This window comes from Pelobates fuscus, chromosome 5, assembly GCF_036172605.1.
Source record: "Pelobates fuscus isolate aPelFus1 chromosome 5, aPelFus1.pri, whole genome shotgun sequence".
Classification (NCBI taxonomy): domain Eukaryota; kingdom Metazoa; phylum Chordata; class Amphibia; order Anura; family Pelobatidae; genus Pelobates; species Pelobates fuscus.
Window position 1 is genome coordinate 113,041,577 of NC_086321.1, and position 23,333 is coordinate 113,064,909.

The window sequence follows — 23,333 nt, forward strand, 5'->3', positions numbered from 1 at the left end:
CAATAATGGTTTCATATTTTTCAGTGATGCATTTGATTTCCAGTATGGTGTGGTCGTCATCAGGTTAAGAGAAGGCCTAGATGTTTCTCATCTCCAAGGACAAGGTAAATAAGCCTACCTTCTAATATCTAATTTTAATAGTGATTAACCAAGAGTTAGTCACTCTTAAATTACCAAAACACGTGTTTAATACATTAGTTTTAAACTTATGCTTATCCTGTGTATACTTATATTGTGTAATTCACAAGATGATATAGTAATGTAAGTAAATAACTGCCTTTTTAAGGGCATACACGCCAGACCTTAAGAGTTACTTACCCATGCAAGCCTGGACTAGGGCTAAATTATTACTCCCTATGGCTAAATAATTACTCATCAATGGTCCATGGCAAGAAACGTCTTTGCAAAAAACAAACAAAAACAAGGTAAATGGAATACAAAGGCATAATTCAAACATTATCTGCCAGTGGGAAAAAAAAAAGGTAAAAGGTTAGATGTTCACAAATAATATCATCAATGCAGTCTTACGGTAATAATACCAAGATATGTCCAGCTATTCAAGGAACCTTGGGTTACAATAATTACATCCAATCCTGGTGGACTATGATGAAACTAGGGGATTTTATTTTGTGGTTTTAGTACCAATTTTTTAAAAAGAGATTCTAAAAAGTCAGGCATAGACGGAAAAGGGTGTTGTCCATTAAACGAAAATGTGATACTATTACAGGGACTCCAGTGGTAATAAAATTAATTTGTACCATCATGTGAGATGGCAGATGTCATTCTTGCCTTGTGCCTTATGTTGGCCTTTTCTGCTACCTTGTTAACTTGGACAATGTTGCCCTTCTGAGCATCCACATCCATGGTAAACTCTCAGACGAGGGGCAGCAAGATCTCAGTAGAAAGACATTGGGGTCTGATTGTTCAAGGATTCTTCTACTCTCAACACTCTCTCATATATCTGCTGCACCGTGAGGGATTTGAGGGTGAACTGAAGTTTCATCAGTCATCTCCTGCCACGGACACTCATTCTGATTCACCTGCTGAGAATAAAGGGCATATCTCTCCATCATCAACCTGAGTTAGTCTTGTTTGAGGCCGCCTCCTTCCTGTCCTAGCTCCTAGTTCATCTTTAAAGGACCACTCTAGGCACCCATACCACTTCAGCTTAATGAAGTGGTCTGGGTGCCAGGTCCAGCTAGGGTTAACCCATTTTTTTTTTATAAACATAGCAGTTTTAGAGAAACTGCTATGTTTATTAATGGGTTAAGCCTTCCACCAAATCCTCTAGTGGCTGTCTCATTGACAGCCGCTAGAGGCGCTTGCGTGATTCTCACTGTGAAAATCACAGTGAGAGCACGCAAGCGTCCATAGGAAAGCATTGTAAATGCTTTCCTATGCGACCGGCTGAATGCGCGCGCAGCTCTTGCCGCGCGTGCGCATTCAGCCGACGGGCGGAACGGAGGAGGATTGGAGGCAGAGATCGCCCCGCCCAGCGCTGGAAAAAGGTAAGTTTTACCCCTTTTCCCCTTTCCAGAGCCGGGCGGGAGGGGGACCCTGAGGGTGGGGGCACCCTCAGGGCACTATAGTGCCAGGAAACCAAGTATGTTTTCCTGGCACTATAGTGGTCCTTTAAATATCCTTTAAAATCTATGTAGTATGCGTAGCATTGTGTTTGTGTGTATGTTTAGTGTGGGTAGAAATATTGTCGAGCAGTGGGTGTGTCTACCTGTCTTTTGTATACTGCCATTCTGGTCCCAGTCTTTTCCCTTCTTCCAGCCAATCCTCCTGGAGATCATTGTGTTCAGCCTGAGGGGGTGAGGCCATACAGAGGCTCCCTCAACCTGAACACAGCGATCCCAGAGTCTTGCAGCCTCTGTTCCTGTCAAAGCACACCATGGGCAGCTGGTATGTGAGTGAGGGGCTTAACATGCAAATTAGCCTACAACACTCCTATCAGGCATAAACACACTGCCACATAATGCCATGAATAGCACTGGGCATAATACCATAAGGCCATACCCTTCAAATTTTCCCAGGTGTGTCTCCAGGATATATTCCCCTTCGAGGAGAGAAATGAACTGATCCTAGGCAGAACAAATCAGTCACACAAAGAACTGAACAATGCTGAAATGGACAACCCAAGGATATGAGAGCTCAATGGAGCTCCAAGCCTCTTACCTACCTGAAAAATGCCAAATGTCACAAAGACCAGGTTTCACAGCTTAAAGGGACACATGAGACCCATGAAGCACTTTAGCTTGCTGGAGTGCTTCATGTGGAAAGCATATATATATTTATTTATTTTATGTTTTTAAATAACTAACCTGGTTACACCCCTTGGCTTTCAAGCAGACAACAAATAATATTACTTCCTGATTTTATTAGTTCAGTGGAGCTAAACTCAAGAGGCAGCCAGCAATTACCCAGAACACCTGCCCTGCAAATACTACTCATTGAGCTGCATTGGGAAATCTGTGATTAGACAGCCAAAGAAAGCGTGGGCTTAGGGTTAGAAGTGGAGGACTTGCAAAGGCAGCAGACAAAAGATCTGCAGTTTTTGCAAGCTGTTTTTATATATACACCCAATGTAAAAATGCAGATTTAAATGCATGCCTTTTTTCATTTGGGATTTATCTACTAAACAGTGATTTTTTTTTTCTTATTATTTTGTATTTGGACTCTGCAGTGTTTCTTTACGTCTGAGTGTTCTCAGTTGTGGGAAACACATGGGGTTTTACATTGCGTCCAGTAGCCAGTGTAGGCCTCTATGATATGCTGTCACTCAGCTTTTACACCCTAGTTGAATTTTCTTCATAGTAACTATGCCAGCATCTGGTCTCTACATTGAATAATTGCTCCAACCTTACTCCAAGCATGTGTCCTTAAGGTAATGAATGCCTTCCCACTTTTCCATAGCAAGGTTTTTATGGTTTGCTTTATTGAATAATTTTAAATCCGTCATCTTGCCACTCATACTAGTTAGTATAAGTGCACTATACCATAACTAATTGTGTGTGTGTTGACGTAGTGAATGTTATCTCTGTTTGCTTTTCTTGGTGTAACATTACTTTTCAGTGTAAAATAAGCTTCTTCTCTGTTACAGATCTGCACTAGCAATATACTGTGAAAACAAGTGTATTATTTCTTATTCTTCTAGAAGATTCTCCTAACCTTTTCTGAGACATGGTTATTATTGCTCTGTGCTGTAAAGTAGACTAACTAATCTGCCTGCCAAACTTTTATAGAAATTCAGATTCCATCTCAGATAGTGGGAACATTTATTTTCCAACATATGTTTGGCTTGAGGTAAGAGTTAATTTAATTTAAATGCACCAGCGTGCCTGTAGAGTTCTTTCACTCCCAAGTTCCTGATTTTGTGATCCTTGTTTCAGCTTCCACATTTCCTAAAGAAAATTACAGACTCTCCTGTCCAGAATTGGATCTGTTAGACTATAATAGAAATTAGGTAGAATGAGTTGGACAACTGCTCTTGAACGCTGAAGTCCCTTTCGGCTTCTAAGGTGGCCCTCAATTAAACAACTGTGAAACTTGTTTATTTTTTATAATTAATTGTGAAACATCAATTCAGTTTTATACTTGCACAATTAAATTCAAATGTAAGCAATAATAATTCTACTAAAAATACAACAGATTGTAATGAAACAGACGTATAAATGTATATTGCTGCTCGGCATTTTCTTTCAGGCAGACAGGAATTTATTTATTTATACATTAATTACTTGGCAATAGTGAAGTATCTCATTGAACCTGTTGGAGAGATCCTTTCTGCTCATTAATATATTCAGTTTGCAATCAGATAGGACATCAAAAGCATTCAATAAAAGGAAGCACATTAAGCATTCCTATAGCTGTAACGTCACAATACTTTGCGATAAGAGCACCATCAAGGTTACAAGAAGAGGACGCAAGAAAGAGGTGCGTCACAGGAAATTATTTAAAGGTTTCTCCTTCCCTCTCTTACACAAAGAAGTTTATAGCCTTCATCGAGTGAAAGGAAACGGAGACCAAAGCCAAAATAGCTGAAAGGACCTAATTGCTCAGACGGGATAGGGTTGGTGGATAATAATATTGCTGACTGATAGCACATTGTGTTGTAATAGTGCTCTCCTCTCACTATAACCAGTCTGGCTTTTTTTGACAATAGGAAGAATGTATGACATGGCACAGATGTGTATTGACCCTTTCAGTGCCAGCCGGGATCAGAGCACACTGCTAGGCAGTGGTGCATGTAAGACTTGTGCTGCAATTGGCCCATCAAGTCTATACACAAACATGACGTGTGTGTGTGTATGTGTGTGTGTATATATATATATATATATATATATATATATATTTTTTTTTTTTTTTTTTTTTTTTTTTTCTCTTAACTATTTGTATGTGTGACTGTGCGTATATAATACAGTTCCTCAACATCCTGCATTTTTGCAGGCACCCTTAGCAGTGGGACACTGTTTTATTTTAAATGTTTATTTAAATCAAAGTACAGGTCATGATCCAAAAACATCAATGACCAGACTGTACCATTTCCACTTTTTGGATCTCACCAACATGACACCGGCTCTGATCTAGACGTTGAAGTCTCTTTGTGAGCAAATAGCAAGGTACAACAAACAAGTTTTGGTGAGACCAAACATGGCAAAAAAATTGTTGTCATCACCTGTGCCATGCTGTGCCATTCTGATGAGACCCACAAGGTCAAAACGTTATAGTACTGCTTTGATGCAGTGGAGAGTAGTTGCCCAGAATATTCAATTGGGCCATCGAAGAAATACCACAGGATGAACAACTACAGTTACACATTCACTGCAAAGATCTTTAGTTCTGGGTTTGTTTGTTTATTATGTGTTTGGGCAGCACCACAGCCAATTTATAAGTAACGTTTTATTATATCAATTTGATCAGATGCTCTGACAACAGTGTAGACAATTTGTATTTCTTGGGTACAATAGTAAGACACATATTGTTTGTAAATAAGTATTCTATAATTCTCGGATAACCTTTTAGTTAAGTGTATACTTAGCTGGAAAGAAAACTAGATAATACATGTGTGCATATAAGTGCCATGAAAAAATAGGAAAAAACAAGTTAATCTAAACTATCAAATATTGAGTTTTAAAGACATAATAGCCTATATAATAACGCACATGACTCCCAATAAATGGTTGTTGGTAACTACAGTGCTTCTCGTGTTTCATGTCACACTAATTTACTAATAAATTACACTATAGACAATGAATTCAGCTTCTTCTGGTAGAATATGTAAATTTAAAAATACAAACTCAAAGGATGTAGAAAGTCCTTATATAGAAAGTAAGCAAGTCAGAATGCATACATGTATAGACTGTGCAGCATAAGCTTGCAACAAAAAAAAAAAATCTATTCCATGGTTGGCTATCATATAATATGGATGGTTCTCTAACCTAAAAGCTGACATAAAAATTGAAGTATTATGAAAAGTGCTTTAATTGAGCAGTGAACCAAAAATTGCATTTAGTGTTTTGACAGCACTATTTAAAATGGGGGCAAGGTTATAGGTCATTGAATAACAAGAAAACGGATAGAAGCAACTTTACTGGAAGAAACTCTTTCTGAAACTTCTCTCTCTGTAATGACCTAGCACCGGCTGTGCCTGCTGATCACTTAGGGATTGGTGCTGGCCAGTATGCACAACCTTGAGCCAATCTCTGTCAGCAATGTGGCATGTTGGGAGACTTGTCAGGCTCCAAGCGTGTCTCTCTCTTGTCTCTCTCTTCAGGAATTAAAAGGTGTTTGTGCAGCATTTGCTTTGAGCGCTGCACACAGCTAATCATCAATGTGAGGGCCACTATATATAGTCTCAGCTGAAAGAGGAGATCCACCAGTATCAACAGACACCTGGATCTCCATGGTGCACGCCCTGCTCCCACAAAAAATCCAGAAAGTTCCATGCCATACCAAGGGACAAAAGCAGCTGTAATACAGCTCATTGAGAAGTCTGATTGAACAGCCAAGTGAAAGCCTCTGATTTATTATTCCCCATCAGAAACGAGAGAGCCTGTGATGGGAAAGAAAGAGGGCTTGCAGTAACTGCAGATACTAGATCTGCAGCTTTTCAAGCCAAGATTTCATATACCCACAAAGGAAACATGAAAAAAGGATTTCATACATGCTTTATTTCAAGGTGTATATACTAATTTTTATTTTAATTTTCTATTTCTTATTATTATTCTGTTTGTTTTTTTTAATCCCACTATTCATAGGATAGCGTGAAATGTCCAAAGAGTGCTGTATGAAAACATTTTTTTTTATATTTATGTACAAAGGAGAATTAATTTAGCAGATTTGCATTGCTGTGTCTCACTCATCTTGAAAAGGTTCCCACAAGTCATTGGTGGCTAACTTTGGTACTGCAGATGAGTGTGTGTATGTTAGGGTGGCCAAACCTAACATAAAATGTAGTGCACAAACATCTGCAGTGCCAAGGTTACCAGTCTCTGCCAAAGGGAATTAGAAAACACCTCTGTGGAAACTTTTTTTTATGAGAGGCATTATGCATCATCTCTGTGCATTCCGAGAAGATCGTTCCCAAGAGTAACCTTGCTCTATCAACAGGCTGCATCACAGATTTATTTATAGACAGAATGGACAACGGAGGGAAGGACACATTTCCGGAAGGAAAACCCTTTGTGTCTTTTTTTTTTTTTTTTTTTTTATTATTATTAAAGGAAATTCTGATTTTGTAGGATGAATGTGCTGCTTTATAAGGCAGTTCAAAACATTTTTGGTTTCTCAAGCTCAATCACTTCTAGTTGTACATTTATAAAGGAGAAGTTTGTATGTATTATGAGGATAGATGTATTTCATTTGTACCTTGATTATTAACACAAGGATTTATTAAATTGCTGAAAAGTGACTCATTCCACACCTGCTACAATAAATAATGTGATTTCTAGATAACAAACTTTAAATGTGAAGTTGTGCTTGTTACTAGAGTTGTCTAAAGAGTCCACATAAAGAACAATTTTGCTTCACTGATCATTCTCTTATTATTGGTATTAAACGTATAGTCTCCAAAATACTGCAAGATGAGATCAATTACCTCCTTCAAGCAGTAAAGAAAAAAAATGCAGAGATTTGGAAAGCAGATAAAAGCCAGTTGGTCCACAATCTTTACATTTTTCATTTAAAAACACAGACTTTGTTATTGATTGTTTTCTTCCCATATGAACAGTTTCATATGTTTAACTGTTTTAGTAGCAGCATTAATTACTTATGAGCCATATATATATATATATATATATATATATATTTTTATGTGGACAAATGCCAGTCCTGTAGGGTTATGTGAAAGCTGTAATGAATAGTGGTTGTTATGGTACGTGCAACTTAATACAGTTTTTAATTTGAAAATAGTATTTGAAGTAGAACACTGAGTTAAACCATCTTATTTCAGGCGGATGTACATACCAAAACAGGAATTGAAAACTTAATTCCAGTTAGAATTTGTAGAACTTTTAGTTTATGTGATGATTTTGAAACCTTTCCATGTGAAAGGATGAATTATATATTATATTAAGGAATGTCCTGGTGAATAGAATCTCTGTCTACAATTTATTGTCCACTTGGCAGTTCTTTGCAAAATTGCTCTTCCACATTTAAAAGTAGCCTTCCTGTATCTGTAAAATATTAACATTTATTACTTTCCCATGTGGTTACATCTATCATTGGAGCAGGAGGAGTTTGTAACTAGAATAAACTGTAGCTCCATATTTGCAGATATAAAAGAGATGACACCGTGAATTGGCATTGGTTTATATTAATAATAAGCTGCATCATCTAGATTAGATAAGTATATTCAGTGATTGTGTATTTAAATTATCCACAACATAAACATCTTTTGCAAGAGGATTATTGAATCTGGTTTATTATTGAACTTTTGGATACTCCAAAAAAAAAAAAAAGAGGTGTGATTTTAATGTCCATTTTGTTCTGGGTCCTTTGTTAGTAATTAACACATTTCTGCACACAGATAATTAAAATGTTTTTTTTAGAATGTGTTTTCTAACTTGTTTTTGGCTTACCAGTAGCCTAGTGATTTAGTTCTAGAAACATGTTTAATTAAAATATTGGTGCCAATTTACAGTGTGTGAGTGAAAATTAAAGGATCAATAGAGTTAAGTCGATAGATGCCCAAGTGAGTTGATGTCAGGAATGCATTAAAACTCAGTGGCCCAGATTCACAATCTGACCTCATTCCCATATAATGCGTGGAACGAACACCCTGACCGCTCCTAATTAAATTTCCAGCGTATGTAAACGTAGCTTATGTTCATTAATTCCATGTATATAGTACAGAGGCATTGTATTTGACATTTTATATTTTTATTTTGACTTTCATTGTAAATGACCAATCTCTTATGGTTTGTTTGTCGGTTTTTTTGGGGTTTTTTTTTTATGTTATTAATATTTAAACCATAAAGTGCCAATAACTGTCTTTACTGACATAAAAATCTTAAAATAAGATGCCACACTCATTTAGAAATGGTAAGTGCTGTATGTGGCCGATTATGTGTAATAAACTGGCTTTCCAGTATCAGATTGCGATTGACCTTGAGAAATATCATTGACTGTCTTTAAGGGGTTAATGATACAAACATGTACATATGTCCTTACTTGTCTACATGTACATTGTTTGTTCTTCTTTTATTTTAGTAGCTTTCTTTCCTGGGTTTTTTTTTTTCCCTTAACCACATCCTACCGTCCAATCAAAGCTGAATGTATCAATGATTCTTTAAAGAGTCACATCAAGTTGTCTTTATCTATTCCATAAACCAATTTAAAGTGACAGTACCCATGATAAAAGAATTTGCACTTGGATTGTTGGATCTTTTTTGGGGGGGAGGAGGGAGGGGTAGTTTTGTGCCGTTACTATAACATTGATGGTAGTCTTTTATTTTATGCCTCTATTTGAAAATGCCACAATTTTACTTGCCAAATTTAACTATTCTGTTTTATTATTATTATTAATTTGTTTCCTTGCAATAGCTGTGATACTCTCTTTCCCACTAATCAATATATCTCCTCTGAAACCAATTATTTATAAAGCAAAGCAAACCTGGGGTTCGACATGTGGTGCAATAAATAGACATTCTTTTGATTTTCATAGTTACTGCTCCTTATTTGCTCATTATAAATAATCCTTAGTGTATTGCCTCCCTGATGGAAACCATTCATTTTTAACTTAGATCATTGTGGGATGTTGGGTAGATTTAATAGTCCAATAATGATGTAATATTGGTATTAAGAAACACTCATTGCACATTACGAATAAAATGTTTTAATTGCTAATTTCAGAAGAGTTATTATCCTCGCAAGAGAAATCTCCCGCTACCAAAGATGTTGTGGTCAATGTGGAAAACCGTAAAAACACAGAAGCTGAATCTTCTAGGCCATTCTCAAGTGACAGCAGTCCTATGATGAGAAAAGGCAAGTGCATATACAATACCAACTCTTACTGTATCTACTGCAAATCAGCAGAGCCCTGACAGCAGTAGCAGGGATTCTAGCATTATCAATATCTACTTTCTATTGCTCTGGAGTGTGGACAATTCTAGATTGTTACCCATAGTCATGTTCCTTATCCTTACTTTATGCAGCTTCGTACTCCATCAGTCATTGGAAGTTTGCAAAAGTGGACTCATCCACCGCTTACATACCTATTCATGAGAAAGCATCATAGAAAACAGAAATTCAAAGCAAATTGCAAAAACAGAATTCTCATTACATGTCTGTGAACGCAATCTGTAAATCTATTTAAAAAAAACAAAAAACTCATATTGCATATTGCTGTTGCTTTCAGCCCATTTTACTCTCTACAATCTGCCTTGCACTAGCTGCACTATGTTTCTGTGCTTGATATGTTGACAAGATATAATGGATTACAATTTCATGAGTATTTCAGAATTCATTTAGCACCATTATTTGCCTTGAACATTTGCATACAGTGTCGCATGTGTCCACAGTAGCCTATCATGGGCACTTCAAGGTCATTTCAGTTGTTTTTTGATTTTTTTAGTTCTGTTTTTTCTAACCAACATTGCTTCTTACAAAGATTTGCATTTGCTCGGTGTCCTCAAATTAAGCAAGCACTCTAAGCACCATAAAAACTACATGTGTATTTTTTTTTTTTTTTTTTAAGTAAAACCATTTGACAAAAAACAGGCTACGCACCTGTAGCTTGTCCTCTGCCACATTGTTCGAATTAAAATTTCAATCCCAAAATGTTGGCACACATCCTCTTTCATACTACTACCAATAGTGCCCTTTTTGTTCAAAGTAGAACATATTTTAAAACCTTGTATTATGTAGTTGTTGGTAAATTAGGATCAATCTTATCAAGGGTTCCCAGATACGTCATATGTTCCTGGGCACGTAACACTTAGACATGAAAATGTGTGCCCCCCACTATGTAAAGTTAATATGAAGTGATTTTAAAGAAACTTTGATTATTTTATTTTCTTCTTGCAACATATGAATTCTATATACTGCAGAGTATTACTGTCCTTTACTAATATTACATATGTGCAGGAAAACATTGAGAATCTGGCAACCCTAGTTTCCTCGTGTAATCAATACCTTTGTTTTGAATTAACAAGGATCTGGTGTCTGAGCTAAATAACAAATCTAAGGGGCATCATTTGACTGTTGTTACCATTGTTATTTTTATGATTTTTTTATTGTTTACATTTACATTATATATCATTTAACATTGCCTTTCAATATATTTTTTTTTAATAAAAAATATAATACAGATGAGGAAGATGATGGCAAGACTCCAACACAGCCACTATTGAAAAAAGGCAGGCATTATCATATTATTTGAATTATTTTTCTCTACTTTTATCTTTTTTTTCTACCTTTCATTTTTTCTGTTTTAAACGTCTTACTGTATTGCATTTTTATTCCTTTTTTTTTCTTTTTACTTTTCATACATTTCATAAACATTAAAGTAGATTGTGCTGGTAGTTATAGTATTTAGAATCAAATGTGTCTAACAAATTACAATTTAAAGTGGCTGTCACATTCAACTTCTACACTTAAGAGCTTGGTGCACATATTAAACACATGCAATGATATCCACATTATAATGTGACTCTTTATATATATATATATATATATATATATATATATATATATATATATATATATATATATACCGTATTTTTCGCTCCATAAGACGCACCTAGTTTTTAGAGGAAGAAACCCAGAAAAAAAATATTCTGAACAAACTGTCCCATAGTGTTTCTTACTATGGGACAGTTTGTACAGAATACTTTTTTTTCTCCCCTGTCCCATAGTCTCACCCCCATCCCCATAGTCTCACCCCCATCCCCATAGTCTTCATCCCCCCATCCCCATAGTCTTCATCCACCCCCTCCCCATAGACCTTATCTCCCCCCCTCCCCATAGACTTCATCCACCCCCTCCCCATAGACTTCATCCCCCCCTCCATAGACTTCACCCCCCCTCCATAGACTTCACCCCCCCTCCATAGACTTCATCCCCCCCCTCCATAGACTTCATCCCCCCCTCCATAGACTTCATCCCCCCCCTCCATAGACTTCACCCCCCCTCCATAGACTTCATCCCCCCCCTCCATAGACTTCATCCCCCCCCTCCATAGACTTCATCCCCCCCCTCCATAGACTTCATCCCCCCCCTCCATAGACTTCATCCCCCCCCTCCATAGACTTCATCCCCCCCCATAGACTTCATCCCCCCCCCCCCCATAGACTTCATCCCCCCCCCTTACTGTCCCCCTCCCCTTGTCCCATAATTACTTACCTGTCTTGTAGCGTTGGCTGGCAGCACAGGGCGCACCGCGGTAGTGGAACTTGAATTTCATGTTCCGGTTTCCGGCGGGACTGAAAGGAAGTGCGCACTCAGCTTGTGCACACTTCCTTTCAGTCCCGCCGGAAACCGGAACATGAAATTCAAGTTCCACTACCGCGGTGCGCCCTGTGCTGCCGGCCAACGCTGCAAGACAGGTAAGTAAAGCTTCATATTCGCTCCATAAGACGCACAGACATTTCCCCTCACTTTTGAGGGGAAAAAAAGTGCGTCTTATGGAGCGAAAAATACGGTATATTAAATGTCTTTAAAAAAAATATATACTATAATGGATAGAAGCTGCTTTTTTGAAGGCGTAGTGAACATTATCTAGAGATGTTCAGGAGAGTACATAAGTGCACACATTATGTGGAGGTTCCTTAAATAATTTAATACCGTGCTAAATGCTTGGGATGTGACAGCTCCACTTTGAAGTGTAACGTTTGATATTCTGCTTTATTGGTATGTATTGATATTTGAAAAACTGTCTTTTGCTCTATGACATATTTATCTTACATTTTCAAAAGGCAATGCACAGCTCTTAGGATTCTGGGGGAGCTCATTATCTCACTATTGAATATTATTGCCACCTTTCACACAGGGAGATGAAATATGTAGGGACAACCCAGCAAGCAAGGACACAAAACTCAACACCCTCCTTAGATATTTTATATGGGCTGGAAGACGTGCATGAATCAGCCTTTTGAAGTGGGTTAAATGTACCCAATCTACATCATTCAAATTTAAATATATATTTTAAGACTTGCATTACATTGGATGAGAAAGGCACATTCCTTATTACTTACAAACACAGTTACACACCACAAAAGACAAGAATTCACGTTGAAAGTATAAATGACTTTCAAGTCATGTGCTTGTCCTATTCCCCACACTCTCATTACCTTTTGAGCAACTACAATGTCAATATGGGCAGGCTGTTTTTTTTTTTTTTGTTTGTGTGTGTTTTTTTGTTTTTTTAACTAGTGTAGTCTAGTATTCACTCATTCTTACACCTTGAGACTCACTCTTGGATTAACATCTTAATTTACATAAGCTTTCAATTTTCTTTTTCTCCTTACATTCATGATACCTACTGACTGCACATTTTGGACCAGACCACAACAAACAGTCACTTCAACACAATCCACAGTAACCTCAATTCAAGGGACATTTCATTGTTGTAGTCCCTTTCACTCTATCCAGGTCCTCCGCTCCTAGCTTTACAGATTGCATGGTGTAAGATGTTTCTTTTGCAAGAGAGAAGTCACACACCCTCTCCTCTGTCTCTGAAGTTATTAATTTTAAATTTTAAATTGTTTTCCCTTTACTATAAACAAGTGTAAATTGCCATAACTTAAACAGGGGTATGGGGTGGGAAGCATACTGTTTTAAAGGGATGTAATTTGTTAATTTATCTAAATGAGTGAGTAGTGTGTGAGCAGGAGGCTGCCTTAAGCCATAGTATTAAGTGAAACCGTACAATTAAATATTAAGGATTTTTGAATATAAATGACCTGTATTAATGACCTTATGTTTTTCACCTGAATTGCAGAATCCAAAAGTCCGGGTATTTCACTAAATACAGCTGACCAAAGACTGTTGGATGCAAGTTTGCAGTTCCAGAAGAAGCAAGGAAAAAGTACCATTGATGTGTGGTGGCTTTTTGATGATGGCGGTAAGGGAAATACCATTTGTATTTACTTACTGGAGTGGACAAGCTTACTTTAAATAAATAAATCAATTATATATATATATATATTTTATATTTGATGCCTCACATAAGAAAAATATATAAAGGAAAAAAGATTTAGTAATGTAAGAAGCAGACATTAAATATACATATAATGATATTTCTTTTTGATCCACAAATTAAAAAAAAAAAAAATCAGAATAATATAATATATTTTTTAAACTGCTTGGTGGGTGTAGCTATTCTGAGCTAAACTGGGATGTTAATGCTTTAATCTTTAAAATTGCTAGCTTATTGAATATGTCCAGCTATTTAAAGCATTGTTTGATTTGTGAATGCTGCAAATTTTATACACAGCTGTAGAAGTGCTCTGTCAATTGCATGTTATTGCATGTTTACAGAAGACAATATTCATATATTGCCTTATATACGCGTTCTATAGAGACAACTTGCATAGCTATATAGCTATTTAATGTTGTATGATAAATATAGCCCTCTGTTATTAGCTCTTAAGTGACATATGTTCTTCCCACTTGCTAGCATGGATGGCATTCCCAACAAAAATAACCGTGGTGCTCTGCTCTGTAAATTGTTGATCAGCTCACAATAAAGCCAAGTAGTTGTGCATTGAACACTTTATTTAAATGGACACTACAGTCACCAGAACAACTTTAGCTTAAAGAAGCAGGTTTTGTGTATAGATCATGCACATGAAGTTCCACTGCTCAATTCTCTGTCATTTAGGAGTTAATTCAGTTTGTTTATGCAGTCCTAGTCACACTTGTTTTGGTGAATATAGTGTCACAGTTTAACATTGTGTTCCATGCTGGGCAAGATAATGTATCTTTGTTAACAGAAGCTCTGCAGGTAAAACATACTAACATCATACAACAGGCAGAAGCAGAAAGCTAGTTCATTTTCTTGCTCTTGTGTGTCAAAATCTGCATCTTTTTAATGAAGTGGGAAAACAAGGTCCTATTTTCTGCTTTCATGTGGCTCACAAGGCATTACTGCACAGTTTGTTTCACATCAAATGAGTTGCACAGTCTAATTTAGTATTTACAGACCTAGGAAGCCAGATCACCCATTGTGAATGAGGTTGTAATGTGCCTTTTCGCAAACAACCTCAGGATTGCTGTAATGATATAGAAGTTTGTGCATTGAGAGAGGCTTTCCTTTCATATATAATAGGTTAAATAAGGACTAGCATGTTCTCTTATACATCTATAATAATTAATAGAGCAAGCATTAAACTATTTTGTGAAAGGGGCATTGACCTATATTTTAATTCATCAAGACGAGTTTCCAAACCATATTCAAAGTCCCTGTAAGAATAAAATGAAGACCTCTTTAAATAACTGATCACTTCCTTGCCATGGACTTCTATGTAATTTAGCAATCTCTTGTTAGTCCTGCAATCTCTCTGCAGTGCTGAGAAGAGGCCACCATTCACAGACACAGACTCAGACATATGTTGTTCACAGTGACTTCTCCAAATACCTTTATTACATAAAAACCTTTTAGATTTTTTTTTATTTTAAAACGTAATAACAGTACCATGTTAAACGTTTGGTTTAGCACCTTTTTTTGTTTCTTAAATTTGGAATACTGATCTATAGTGGTGTATAATAATTATTACTATTATAGGTTGATAAGTTACATTGTATTTATTTATTTTCTTGCACAGGTCTGACACTGTTGATACCATACCTACTGACCACAAAGAAGAAATGGAAGGATTGCAAAATCCGAGTATTTATTGGTGGAAAAATTAACAGAATAGACCATGACAGAAGAGCGTGAGTTAAACCGTTCAAAAATCTGCAAATCTGTTCTGTTTTGTTTTGGATTTTTTAATAATTTTTTCATTTTTCAAAATTGGCATCACAGTTCTTTTAAAGGCCATGTAAGATGCTCTTGTATGCAAAAATCACAAACAACTTTCGGTGTCTATAACTTTCAGTGTGCTTTTTCATCAGGAGAATAAATGAGATTTAGCTAATTTGCCAACCATGTCCGTTGACAAGTATACAATACCATTAATAGGTTTCTGTGTATAAAACCTTTACCAAAATAGACATTAGCTGTTTTTAAAGCATGGTTTGATTGCAAATGCAGAGGTTTCTGAATGAGGAACAAATATTTGTTCCATAATGTTATTGCAAAGTTAACTATGCTTTCAGTTTAGCTACTCTTGCCTTAAATTTGAAATTCACTTTGAATTCTCACTTTAATAAATAATAACCCTGATTGGCTTTAAATGTGAAATTTGCTAGGAATTCCCCTAATTCACGTTGGTTAATAACGTTAGTAGCTACTTGAGAAACCAAGTACATAATGAAAACACAAACTTTGCGGGTTAAGACCTTCGGGCAGACACTACTCACAGTTTGAAAAATTATTTTTAATATTACTGTCCAGAACATGATTTTTTCACAATATCATGATCTACAATAGCATTAAAAAAGGCAAAGGTGGGCAATACCCAGAGCAAAATTCTAAGCTCTAATGCCAAAGGGTCACTTGTCAATATAGTCCTTAAGCAGTGGGTATGACCTTACTTCAGAATCATTACAAAAGATTAGTGTAAAAGCAAGTCTAATTAATACAATTTGTCCTTAATATGCTTGAATATTTTTCTTAATCTGGATTCTTCCTTTAGAGGAGTGTGGGAAATGACTCCTTTTGATCAGTCTCAATCAGCTTAAAGTAAATTAAATCTCAAATGTTATTTTATCTCCTCTCCAAATGAAAGCAAGATGGTCAAAAGGTTGCACATTGAATTGCAGCCAGATTGTTGTTTGTATTATGAATTTGTAAAATGTAAAGAGTTTTCTTCTAATTTACATATCAGTCAGTTTTGAAAATGAACAAACGAGGAAAATGGCATTTAAGATGCTTTGATTGCAGATGTATGTGTATGTGATAACTACCTATTTTCATACATAATGGTAGTTATCCCAGTCGGAGCTAACTTTGGTATCCCACATATTTTCCAGGATTAACCTCTGGTTTCTCAATTTTAAGATTTATAAGTACAAATGATAACTACCGTATTTATCGGTGTATAGCACGCACCGGCGTATAACACGCACCTCATTTTAAGAAGGAAATTTCCCCCCCTCCCATAGTATCCCCCCCCCCTCATCCCATAGTATCCCCCCCCCTCATCCCATAGTATCCCCCCCCCCTCATCCCATAGTATCCCCCCCCCCTCATCCCATAGTATCCCCCCCCCCTCATCCCATAGTGTTCCCCCCCTTTCCATAGTATTCTCCACCGCACCCATAGTATTCTCCACCGCACCCATAGTATTCTCCACCCCCTCCCATAGTATTCTCCACCCCCTCCCACAGTATTGTCCCCCCCCCCCCATAGTATTCTCCACCCCCTCCCATAGTCTTCCCCCCTTCATCCCATAGTGTCCCCCCTCTTTCCATAGTATTCTCCCCCCCCCTCCCATAGTGTCCCCTAGTGCACTTTCCCTCCCCTTGTCCCATATTTACTTACCTGTCTTGAAGCGTGCCGGCTTCACAGCGCGCACCGCGGTACTGGAACTTCAATTTCAGGTTCCGGTTTCCGGCGGCACTGAAAGGAAGTGTGCACACCGTCGGAAACCGGAACCTGAAATTGAAGTTCCAGTACCGCGGTGTGCTCTGAACACCGGCCCACGCTTCAAGACAGGTAAGTAAATATGGTATATCGGCGTATAACACGCACCCATCATTTCCCCCCTATTTTCAGGGAGAAAAAGTGCGTGTTATACGCCGATAAATACGGTAGTTTAAAATGTTATTTTCATGGTAATTTATAGAGGTTTTGCTTGCAATAGAATCCATCATACCATACACCCTTGTTAAACTGCTACAGCAGTAATTATCAGTCAGGACATTTTATGAATTTAAAACAAGTAGAACTCCTTTCTGTTACACCTTTCATTTTAATATTGTGCTTAAATATGTTATTGTAGATATCATTAATTGCCTATGGTTAATTATGCTTAGCCAAAATAAACTGAATAATAGGCACCAGATACCCTAACTTGGCCTATTCCTATGGCATATTCCCTTTGTTAAAGTATTTCATACGACCACATTTCATGTTAAGGTACAGATGAAGTTAAAAAGAACTTACTGACCCCCATAAAAATGGTTTAAATGGACAACTTTAGCCTAATGAAGCTGTTTTTGTGTATAGACCATGCCCTTGCAGGCTCACGGCTCAGTTCTTTGCTATTTAGCAGTTAAATCACTTTGTTTATGCAGCCTTAGTCACACCTACCTGCATGCGACTTGTACAGCCTTCCTAAACACTTGTAATGTACACCTGTAAAGTGAGAGCTAATGTTTACACTCATTTTATTGCACAGTCAGTTTAATTTAGTATTTCTTATCCTCTGCACTGTTTATAGCTTGCTAGACCTCTTGTCTGTGATTAAAGTTTCATTTAACAAGCAGGAGATAAAAACATCTAAAGTAAGTTAACATCTGATTGAAAACAGGAAACACCTGTTTCATGCAGGCTGTGTCACAAACAGGGTAGGTGTGGCTAGGATAGCATAAACAGAAACAAAGGTGATTTAACTCCTAAATGGCAGATAATTTGGTAGTGAGACTGCAGGGGCATGATCTACAGCCCAAAACTGCTTCATTAAGCTGAAGTTGTTTTGGTGACTATAGTATTCTACCTCCGCCTTCCTCTGCATTGCAGTAGGAGGAAGTTTTATTCATGGGACCACTGATAGTGACATGAATAGTACGTATATAGTACTATATAAACTTTAGTTGTTATGTGGGCAGTGTGTTCCTTTGAAAGCTTAATGTAAGTGCTCCAAATTTTTCAAGTTACAGAATGGGCTCTTTGGTATAGGATATTGAACACCTAGGAAGAAGGAAAGTAGTGCACTCTTGTGGAATCCCTCATCAACCTCCATCCCCCAAAAAGTTAATTTATCTTCTTTCTTTGCAGAATGGCAACATTACTCAGCAAGTTCAGAATTGATTTCTCAGATATTATGGTGCTTGGTGATATCAACACAAAGCCAAAAAAAGAGAAGTATGTTTTCTTTTTTTTTCTCTTCTTTGAGTATTGTAATTTGTAATTGATCATTTGCATTTTTTTATTCTTTTTTGCTGGTATATGCATTCTGTAGCACATTTGGGAGTTCTAGAACTCTTGTAATCTTGTAACGTTCCCCCCTCTTATAATATTGTAAAGCGCTACGGAATCTGTTGGCACTATATAAATGGCAATAATAATAATAACGTTAAAACATTTTTTTCTGGATGATAATCAAACCTACAGTGCTGCACACTAATATTTGGAAATGCATTCTCATTTAATTAAATGGGTGTTGTGTGCATTGCAAGTCATTGCATGTTCTCAAAAGTTCTTTGCAGGTGGATATTTTTTTTCTTTTTTTTTTTTTTTAATTAAGCAATACTTTTCTATGTGTTGTTTAGTACTTAGATTCGCTAAACAGTCCTTAAACATGTCCTCACTGCAATAAAGTAGTTGATGTGATTTTGTGAAGGAAAATATTGTATTAAAATGTGGCTCAGTCACGTCCTGGTAAGGTAGTTGAAAAACCCTGGGCTTTAAAGGGCTTTTCCCGGGATTTAATATTATTTTTGTTTAACTCTGTATTTAACACACACACATATATATATATATATGTATATGTATATGTATATATATATATATGTATTAGGTGTGAATAATTAAGTTTTGAAATCCACATCTCTTTATCCTGCAACTGGCATCCCCATCTTGGCTCCCTGTGTTTTATTATTATAAGCACGGTCTGTTACACCAGGCAGTTCGTATAGAGAAATCTACCGTTCCCCGGTTATCCTAGACTATTCATTGAGCACTTTTCTTCCTGGCGTCCCCACTTCCTCTTATCTAGCACTCCTTCCCTTATACTTGGGGATTTCAATATCCCAATCAACAACCCCAATTGCACTGATGTCTCTCGTCTGCTCTCTGTAACCTCCTCCTTTGGCCTTACACAATGGTCCAATTTAGCAACCCATACAACGGGAAACACTCTTGATCTTGCCTTCACCAACCTCTGTACTGCCTCTAATCTCTCCAATATTCCTTTTCCTCTATCTGACCACCATCTGATGACTTTTGACATTGGCATACCTAAGACCCAATTGACACCACCGTCTGAACATCATTTTTAAAGAAACCTCCAATGTCTTGACCTAGAGCATTTCTCCACTAATCTCCAAACTCTCCTTTTACCTATCTCAAACCTCACCTGTCCAAGTTCTGCAACCTCCTTCTACAATTCCACCCTCTCCTCTCAACTAGACATCATGGCACCTTGTACACTCAAAAAACGCTGCAGGCGCCCCCAACAACAACCCTGGCACACCAAGCTCACTCGATACCTCCAAAAATGCTCCATGACTGCTTAACTCTGTTGGAGAAAGTCTCACTGTGCATCTGACTTTCTCCACTATAAATTTATGCTGAGCTCATACAGCTTGGCTCTTTTCTCTGCAAAAGTTAATTACTTAAATACCCTCATAACCACACTCTCCCACAAACCCAAATGACTATTTCACACATTTAACTCTCTTCTTTGCCCTGCTGTTCCTCCTCCATCTACTAACTTGACAGCCTCAGACTTTGCAACTCACTTCACTGACAAGATCTCTACAATCAGAGAAGATATCTCTCATCTTTCTTCTTCCCCTTACAATACTTCCCCTAACTTCACTCCCTCTGCTGTTCTATGTTCATTCGCACCCGCTACATTGGAAGAGGTTTCTGCTCTGCTCCAGTCCTCCCGCCCCACCACCTGCTCCCTAGATCCAATTCCCTCCCATCTCATCCGTACTCTGTCTTCTTCTCTTTCTCCACCTCTCACTAAAATTCTAAATCTCTCTCTCCTCTGGTATATTTCCATCGCCCTTCAAACATGCAACTGTAACCCCAATTCTAAAGAAGTCCAATCTTGACCCTAACTCCCCATCCAACTATCGTCCTATCTCGCTACTGCCTTTTGCATCAAAGATCCTTTCATTTTTTTAAAAACCCACTTCTTCATAAAAGCGTATCAATTAAACTGTTAATAGCTCCTGACTGATTCCTCTTCTGCAACTGTCACTAGTCTAATACTATCCTTACCTTTTTGTGTCATTTTACCTCACTCCCTCTAGCATGTAAGCTCATTGAGCAGGGCCCTCAACCTCTCTGTTCCTGTGTGTCCAACTTGTCTGGTTACAACTACATGTCTGTTTGTCCACCCATTGTAAAGTGCTGCGGAATTTGATGGCACTATATAAATAACATATTTATAGTAATAACGCACAGACCAAAGGAGAAATTTAAACAATATTTCTATTTCTCCTACTCATTAGCAACGTTTGTCCTGTCTTTGCCTTGTTTGCCCTGGATAATCATGTAATCTGCAAAAGTTTAATATAAAAATAGGTTAATTCAAGTTATAGATATTTCTCAATGTTTTACTCAACACTAAATTCTAGAGAAGGGACCATTGAAGGTTTTAAGGTTTAAAAGCGGACATTATGTACCAAATACCACAAATTTTCACAGGATCTTAAAGGGACAATTCACTGTCTAAAAATAAAATAAATACATATCACTGTTTAATAAATTAAATTGAAACCCCAAATAAAAACTTGCATGCATTTAACTATGTATTTTTTTTTCATCAGGGTAAATCTAACAGCTTGCAAAACTTGCATTTCTCTTGTCTGTTGCTTTTGCAAACCCTCCCCTTCTAACTCTGCGCAGACATGCCGTGGTTGTCCAATCACAGGCTTCCCAATGCAGCTAAATGAGGTCTTTCTACTGCAGGTGCTCTGAGCAATTGCTGCCTCTTGATTTCAGTTCCATTGAGCCAACCAAACCAGGACAATAACAGGACTGGTTATCTGCTTGATTTGTATTGAAATCTGCATTTTTTGCAAAATGTAAAAAAGGACACACTTCACAGATAAAGCATTGCAGCAAGCTAAATGGCTTTAGGGTTCTGGAGTGTCCCTATAATGAAGAAATAACAGACTTTGTAGAAGAGTTCACATGTTTATATGCAAACTAGATGCATTCACTCAGATTCTCACTGGATGAAGATTTTTATTGGTAAAATGGTTTCTGAGTAATTTACAATCGAACAAGAGCCATTTTGGAAAAATTGCACAGCTCATAGCATTGCTTATTCTGCTCCTCATGGCACTGCTTATTTCATTAAAGCGGTTGTGATAACTGACTTGGCTACATCTCTACACAAACGTATTACTGCTAGCACTAAGCTGCGCTGTGATTGTCAAAAGACATTAGTATAAACTTGACTTAATCTTGAAGCTGTTTTTTTATTTTAACTTTTTTGTAAATGTAACTAAACCTATAATTAGCTTGCAATATACAAAGCTTATTAAAACAACTTAAGTTTCATTACTTTGAAAAAGTGGATAGCTTGCCAAGTGCAATCAGCCTATTTTTGATAGATGCGCTTGCAGCATCCAAACCATTTTTGAACTTTGGATAAATCTTTGGATTTAGTACTTTAATGAGGTCTCTGCCCCAAAATATGTTCAATCTTGTTTCTTACTACTCAAATTATCGGTGGGAGTTTTTCGGTAAAACAAATCTGTATGGGAATCAAGAGATTCCACTGGGTGCTAATCAGACTAAATGGCATCTTTGTCTCTTTTGCTTTAATTCAGTAAAAGTGATTTTCATACTTTTTGCTGAAGGAGTCTTAAGAAGGCCATTAATAACCTAGCAAGTTCCCACTAATGACTATGAAATGACAATTCAAAGATACCCAGCTAAATATACCACAGCATCTAAGGCAATTTGTAGTTACTTTAATATTCTACATGCTTTAAGTTTGATTTAGTAACGCATTACTATAAATAGCTCTTACATGACCGGGTATACTAATGAACTGATCTCTGTGGAATCCATGCATTGGGCTTAGAACTTCCAGACCTTCCGAATATAGCTGAGATTCATGGTCTAATTCACAAATATATATCAAGATTCCATAAAAACACAAGTATATCTTCCACAGCCTGCACAAGTTTATGGCATTGTATAGTTTTGTTATTTCATTGCATGCACCTACATTTGAATTATACATAAACCTACAGCTGTTGAATATACCATTTCTTTTTGTGAATTTAATGTAAAGTGAAGATCTGTGGAGTTAAAAGATTATGCCAAGCGTCTATGCTTCTTACTTCTCTCTGTATGCACTCTCTTGTTCACAGGAGCCGCCATCAAAAATAATAAATTAGGCTATTTGGAAGATTATAGATGTTATACCTTGCACAGTGGTCTCATTAATCTGCTAACAAACACATAACTGTATCACACAAACTTATCCTCGGCAGTCATTTGTTTTTGAGTTATGAGTGCTGAAGGACTGCAGATTGGCAGCAAATGTGGGAAGTACAGAAATAATTAAGTTTGTCTCTCCCTCTCATTCAAAGTTGGTTAAGAAGTAAATTCCACCCGGAGCCTACTTTATTTCATTTTTTTTCTGTTTATACATTTACCTTTTTTATCTTTCAGTGTTGCAGCTTTTGAACAGATGATTGAACCATTCCGACTTCATGAAGATGAAAAAGAGCAAGACGTAGCTGACAAAATGAAGGAAGAGGAACCCTGGAGGATTACAGATAATGAATTAGAACTTTATAAAACTAAGGTAGATTTTCCACAGACTCAGGTTTTTTTTTTGTTTTTTTTTATGAACATGGTTATT

At 37.0% G+C, this 23,333-nt stretch overlaps 1 protein-coding gene across 2 annotated transcripts in view; it reads left to right on the forward strand.

Annotated features, from left to right (window-relative positions):
* Positions 1-23,333, forward strand: part of SLC12A2 (solute carrier family 12 member 2) — a 137,750-nt gene that overhangs the window by 109,137 nt on the left and 5,280 nt on the right. For both annotated transcript variants that reach the window (XM_063454156.1, XM_063454158.1), the window contains exons 20-26: positions 25-104; positions 9,358-9,489; positions 10,815-10,862; positions 13,445-13,567; positions 15,270-15,381; positions 18,551-18,637; positions 23,141-23,276. In XM_063454156.1, coding sequence (XP_063310226.1) covers positions 25-104; positions 9,358-9,489; positions 10,815-10,862; positions 13,445-13,567; positions 15,270-15,381; positions 18,551-18,637; positions 23,141-23,276 — 718 coding nt within the window. The remainder of the gene's footprint in view (positions 1-24; positions 105-9,357; positions 9,490-10,814; positions 10,863-13,444; positions 13,568-15,269; positions 15,382-18,550; positions 18,638-23,140; positions 23,277-23,333) is intronic.